This window comes from Sphaeramia orbicularis, chromosome 1 (assembly GCF_902148855.1).
Source record: "Sphaeramia orbicularis chromosome 1, fSphaOr1.1, whole genome shotgun sequence".
NCBI lineage: Eukaryota > Metazoa > Chordata > Actinopteri > Kurtiformes > Apogonidae > Sphaeramia > Sphaeramia orbicularis.
In genome coordinates, this window is record NC_043957.1 from 26,629,426 (window position 1) to 26,636,177 (window position 6,752).

Genomic DNA, 6,752 nt, shown 5'->3' on the forward strand with positions numbered 1-6,752 from the left:
TTCATTCACTTTCATATTTTGAGCCAAGACTGTATCTTGCAAACTCCTGACAATCAGTAGTCTTTAACTTAATTTTTATTTATTAGTGACTCAAAATTTGGTAAAGTTTCACTATTTTTTATTCTGGAGGCATTTTACCTCTGTGGGAGCTAAACATTATTCCTGCTTGTCTAATATTGTGTTGGCTCCCCTTTTTCCACAAAAAACAGCTTTGAGCCACAGCTGGGACTCCATCAGACCTCTAAAGGTGTGCTGTGGTATCTGGAAGTAGAGAGGTGGGGCCTCAGATTTATTTGTCCATCACCTCCCACAGATGCTCAATGGTTCTGAGTTTGGGATGTCCCTCCTAAGTCCATTTTTGATCGGTACTCACCACTGCGGATCAGGAACACCAACAACACCTGCAGTTGGAGATGCTCTGACCAAGTCATCACCATTGCAATATGGACCAAAATCACTCAGATCCCTGCATTGCTCATTTTGCTGCTTACAAAACATCAGCTTCAACAACTAAATGTTCATTTGGTGCCTAAATATAAACAACCCAGTGACAGGTACCACTGTAATGAAATAAGTAAATATTCGCCACGTCTCCAGTCAGCCATAATTTTATGGCTGATCTAATTATTCCAACTACATTTCATCACATGTAACTTCTGTGTATGAAATATTTTAGGAATTATGTGACCATAGAATATGAAACTGGTCACAACTCAACATTATTACATAAGTTTCAATAGTAGCACATTCATATCTTTCAGGGGAATGTATTTATGTGCATAATATCACAGGTTCAATAAAAGTTGTTTTCTATCACTCATAAGTTATTGCTAATGTCACAAAACAAACACGGATTCACCTAAGTGTTCTAGATAATTCTCCAGTAGCCACATAGTGCTTCATGAGTTCAAAGATTGCAATTTGCACAGGTAGAGGATAATCAATTAAACATCTAAATCCTGGTCCAGTGTGTCTGCTGGTGAGGATGAATGCTGGTAACGTGAAGCTACAGCATTTTGGCTCTAGCATCACTTTGGTGTCAAACAAAGACTTCCTGAATATAGAGTTCTGATGAGTTTTGCACAGTCATTTCAGCATGACTAGAACTAGAAGCATCTACTTCATCATCTTAAGTACAAATGACTTCTCCTGTTTTTACTTACTAAACTGAATGCTCAAAAACATAACAGATGGCTACAAAATTCTAAGGTATAGATTAGGTCCCATCCTTTATATATGAAACCACGTTCCAGAAATGATATCCAAAGTAGTCAAGATCAATGCAAACCTTTTACATTTTTAATGATAATCATACATTTTTTAACACTGAAACATGTCATGAAAGAATACTAAAAGGCAAAGTATTTGTTTTAGCTGTGCAAACTACAGCTACTGCCGATTACATCCAAACATGTACACATACAAACACAACTCTCTGTTATATAGTTTTACTTTACATTTTTTTTTGTACAGTAATTGTAACTGAACAAAGTAAAATGAACATTAAATGCTCCAACCTGTCAAACTTTAATGGGCTAAAACCTTAAAAGCCTTGTTAAATTAAGTGAGAAAATATTCAACTTTTTTTCTACCTTTTTTTTTCTATTTTATTACCCAATTCTGAATGTGATAGGGGATCATCTGGACAATAGAACATTACACCTTTCCCTTCATTCATAATTAATGAAAAGTAAAACATACAATCAATGTGAAAAACTTACAATGACAAAATACATACAGATATATGAAAAGCCACAGTGGAGGCCTACACAACCAGATGTATTCAAAGTGCTCAAATTTCCCACTCAAGATTATTTTTTAAGTTCAGGCTGCCTTGAGAAGGCCACTCATTAATGACATGAATATACATTGAACAGCATACCTGGTCATAGGTGACAGTACACGCATCAGAACTGCCTTATTGGGAATCATCTCTAATATGTGCAAAGTGCCAAAAATTGATGACTAATTTCAGTTCTGAACTTTCAAGACACAGGCTCATCCATGACGTGATAACTTCACAAAAAAACTCGTTTGTTAACTGTGCTGCCAGAGTTTAACCCTGGCAATTCCACATATACAGTAGCACAGGTTGTTGGTTGCCTCTACTTCCAGTCCAACACTGTAAAACCTTTTGACCAAAAGCTCCCTGCTACTTTTCAGCATAGTCTTAAAAATAAGGCCTTCAGTATATTAAACAGCTATGTATTGTCTTTTGTCAACAAGTTCTATAAAGAGACAAAAACCAACAATGTGTTTATCTGTGTATGTTAGCCCATGTAATGCTTTCAGAACTAGTCAAGTTTTTATGCAGCTAGATCTATGGTCGTTCAGGGTTAGCTACACAGAACATGTTTCATATCAAATAATTGTTTTGGTTTTTCATGAAATTTGTTGAAAAAAAAAATATTACTAGCCTTATCAGTGTTCAATAAGGTCACATTGGTCTCTTTACTGGGTAGAAAATTTACCATATTAGTGCAACTGGCCTTAAAGCATTTGGGAGATGTGAGAAAATGCGGACCTGGTTGTTGTGTTCACAGATGATAAGGCAAAGATGGATCTGTTACAATGTGGAATCCTTCACATCTCCTGGAGTCACATCTATTTAAGTTATATTTGTGGGGAAATTGATTGATTTAATAATTTCAGAGTTCCACATACTGTATGATTAACATTATCAGAGGTATAGACTGATTAAAGTGACTACAACTGTGTACTCCTGACCAAAAATGATCCACCATAAACCATCTGCAAAAACACCCACAGTGTGTTAACTACATATGGACAGTTTCAGATGTTAATCCTTGTTCCATTATGACAATAGTTAGTCTTGGTGTTTTCACACACTCTTTCCAGGTCTGTCTCAGGCACTCTTTTACATGTCACTCTATGATCCTCTCTTAATTTGAAGCAATGATTAAGAAAAGGTCAGGGAGGCTTAAAGGGGCAAACCACCTTAAAAAAGAAATCACATAATACTGCTATAATCTAGGACAAATATCAACTCTACATGTCAGGACATCACAGGATACAGCCTTGGTTCTCTTGTTTGTATCTTTTACAGAGAAGACATGTTCATGCTAACATTAATACCCCTGGAAAGGGGTTTGCATTCTTCAGCCTACTGAGTCCAATCTATTTTGTAACTTCTTTGCTTTTCCATCTACAGGCCACACTGGGACTGCTGCCGGTGTCTGCGAACGCTACACATTTGGCTGAAGGACTGTCCACAGCGCGAGCAGCTGTAGGGCTTCTCCTGTGTGTGGACTGTGCGGTGCCTCTTCAGGTGGCTGGAGGAGATGAAGCTCTTCCCACACAGTGTACATCGATAACGCCTCTCCCCTGTGTGGATGAGCAGGTGGACTCGTAGGTTGTTGGGCTGAGCGAAGCCCTTTCCACAGTGGGGGCAGGTGTAGGGTCTCTCTCCTGTGTGCACCCGTTGGTGGAGCTCCAGTGTGGCAGCACTAGGGAAGACACGACCGCACACAGCGCAAACTACAGGCTCTTTAGCAGCTGCACCACTGCTCCTGTAAGGCCGTCTTTGACTGGTTGTTGTGGAAGAGGGAGCTGCCGCCGGAGGGGGTGGAGGTGGCGGTGGAGGAGGTGCAGCCACGACAGCAGCAGCCGCTGCTGCGGCTGCTGCCATGTCAAAGGAAGCAGCAAAAGCAGCCATTTCATGAGCACCACCAGTGAAAAGCATCGTCGGAGGACCGTCCAGACTGTCTCCTCCGGTCTGTGTTGGGAAGGAGGCCGAAGGGTGGCCAGTTTCAGAGTTCCCCAAACCCAACTGTGCAACTGCATATGCTGCACCAAGATGACTGACCCTCTCCTGCATCCAGGCCAGGTCAAGGCCCAGACTGTTGAGGCGGTCAGGACTGGGTTCATCTGAGGCTACAGGGGCTGACAGCTGAGAAGAATGATGTTCATCTTCTGTTGCATCATCTGACTGGATCTCTGGTTTCAGAGATCCACTGTCTGTTAAACTTGGGGCAATGTCCCTGCGTGCCTCCTCAGGTGTGGAGACCCCCCCACTGGCTACTGTTAAACTGTTACCCACGGGCTTGGTGGCCTTGCGTTTCGCTCGAGGCCTGCAGGTAAGGTCCATCGTGACTTCGGTGGGACATGACATGGGCTGGGTGGTGGAAGAGGTAATGCTGGTGACATCATGTTCTAGCACAATTTCACCAGAGGTTTCCTCACTGGACTCCAGAGCTAAGTCAGAAAGCAGGGGTATACAGGGTTAGAGTAGAAATTCTCGTATCTGGATTTACTCATGTGAAAGCCAGGCTAAAGATGAGACATGATCATGAGTTACACTCACCAGTCGACAGGCCACACTCTGCCCGGATGTTGACCTCTACCTTCAGGTCCAGGTTGCAGTCGTCTCTCTCTACTTTTTCCTGCTTTACCACTGGTAACACCTTGGCATCTTCCTGTTGATGCATAACAAAATAAACTCTAAAGCCAGAAGCACACTTATATTCTTATTGCACTCCAATCTTTCCACAAATAAATACATGATGTGTAAAACATCGCAAAAGAAATCACTTTGACTCATGTAAGTCCTTATTGTGTGGATGTCCTAGTTCATATTAAGGACGGCCTCTCAGTCATGTATTTAACCCCACTACCTGTCTGAAAACACAGTGTCTGCATCATGGGCTTGATTTCTTACATCCTGATAAGATAGTCCACAGAGGGGGGTGAGTTTATGCTCCCTCTCAGCCCACTTGAATTACAATATACTGAAAGACAATTATTTGCTCAGTAACATCAAAAACTATCAAGCACTGCAGCGATAGTAGCAGACATACATAAACATCAGACAAATGTAGTACTCGAGGTGTAGTGCACCTTCTTTTTGAAGGCCTTGGATTCAAGTGTGTCATTACTTGATCTAGTCTTGGTCTTGGACAAAGGGGACTGAGGAATTTATTCCAAAACTGTTCAAGACCACAGCAATAAAATTTCTGGTTTTATTACTGAGGTTAGAAAATATAGCTACTCACTGACAAGAGGAATCACCAACCCCTTTAATTATATCAGTCTATAATATACGTCTAGTCTCAGTCTTGATTTGGTCTTGCTATAGGTGGTCTTGACTGCAGCTCTACATCAGACAGGCTGGTCTTTACCTTTGAAATGTGATGAAAGAGCTTTTCTTCAGAAGTTGCAGGGAGAGGTGAAACCAGAGGCTGATGGTCATCAGGTCCTGAAAAAGGGGCACAGTTGTCAAAGAGTTTCCCTGCCTATAGACTTTTACAAGTTCAGTCTTCAACATTAACAAAACAAAAAAAACACAGGTGAAAATGTCATCTTAATATATTTACCTATGTCTTCTATACATTTAAGAAAAGCGTAACCCACAGTACGTCTCTAAAATCTAGTTGAAATCACTATCAAACTATGGTGCTGTCATTTTAATGATCAGGTAAAAGGGAACTATGACACTTCTCTTAATTAGCATTTTTTTCCAGCCAAAACCTACCAGGAAGTATCCCTTAGCTGTCAAAGGTAAAAGACCCACAGATGAAATAACCTAAGGGTGAGGTTCAAGGTTTGAGGTTATCCGTTGCTGCCCTAGGAAATCTGTTATGCACAAAGGTTTCACATAATGACAACTTATAAAAAGGACAAGATCAATGACAGCATGGGCATAAATCACAGACAGATCAAGTCCAGAGAAACAGAAATTCATTTGAGACACACCTATACAAAAGGTTAAATGAGAAAGGTTTGCAGAAAGAATGTCAAGAATCATCGACTGTATCAAAAGCATTCTGGATGAAAGAGAAACTGAGAAATTCAATCCTCAAAACAGGTGACCTGAAAAGACACCAACAGTTACAAAGAAACAGGTGTGTCAAGATGCCATCTACTTCTCTCTTTCTCACTTGAGGCTGGGCCAAACATCTCTGTATTTTTAGACTAAATTGCAATAAACAGTATGTCAAAATAAAATGTAAAGACAGGTTTTCCTCCCCCAAAATATGCACACCTGCAAATATAGAGAGTTCAGATTTCATTTATTCAGTGCTGCTGGCTGCAGATGTTTAACCATGTGGTAATTCTGGTTTTACTTAAAAGCTTGGCTATAATAAAAGGTGCAAAATATAATGTCAGAAAATGTTATGGCTTCAGCGATCATGTAACGCAGCACTAAACTGTAGTGATGTAGACAGTCCCGTCTCATTTGATAATATGTTGATACACAGCCCAGTCCTCCTCGATTTATGCATTGCTTAATATTGTTGATCTTTTACGATACTCTAACTCTCATGAATAGATGTGAGCATCCTTGTCATTTCACTGTATATTTAAACTGTATCTCAACACTGTAAGTTAAGTTAGAAACATTTCTATCATTACTAAGACTCTTTGTCACTTTCTGTTTAGTTTACTGAAGCTCAGAGTTAACTCTTCCCTCATTCATACATGATTTTTAATGGTGTCATCAGTATTCCACAGTGAATAATGCATACCTTTACATCTGAAATACAGTTATACTAAGTCCTCATTTCTGCTACATGAATCACAGGTGTGTGAAAAGTTGCAGAGGTGAAAGCAGAATGGCAGTAGGTTTAAGTCATTTCATACAGCATCCTGCAGGCCTAAGCCCCTGCATGTCTTCATACTAAACAGGGGCTTAAATGCATCAGTGCATCTATTTAATGAGCCTGATCATATCATTAGATTAAACAGATGTTATCCATCAGACATATGTGTCCATTAACTGAGTGATTCCTGAA

The 6,752-nt window shown here is 40.2% G+C and overlaps 1 protein-coding gene across 2 annotated transcripts in view; it reads right to left on the reverse strand.

Annotated features, from left to right (window-relative positions):
- Nucleotides 1-1,277: 1,277 nt before the first annotated feature.
- Nucleotides 1,278-6,752, reverse strand: part of LOC115418827 (zinc finger protein 316-like) — a 6,366-nt gene continuing 891 nt past the window's right edge. The window contains exons 2-4 of one of the 2 annotated variants that reach the window (XM_030133339.1): nucleotides 5,139-5,215; nucleotides 4,325-4,436; nucleotides 1,278-4,215 (exon numbers count right to left, since the gene is read on the reverse strand). In XM_030133339.1, the coding sequence (XP_029989199.1) occupies nucleotides 3,167-4,215; nucleotides 4,325-4,436; nucleotides 5,139-5,215 (1,238 nt within the window). In that variant the 3' untranslated portion in view covers nucleotides 1,278-3,166. Of the gene's footprint in view, nucleotides 4,216-4,324; nucleotides 4,440-5,138; nucleotides 5,216-6,752 lie in introns of both variants that reach the window. The other variant, XM_030133328.1, reaches the window with a different exon arrangement.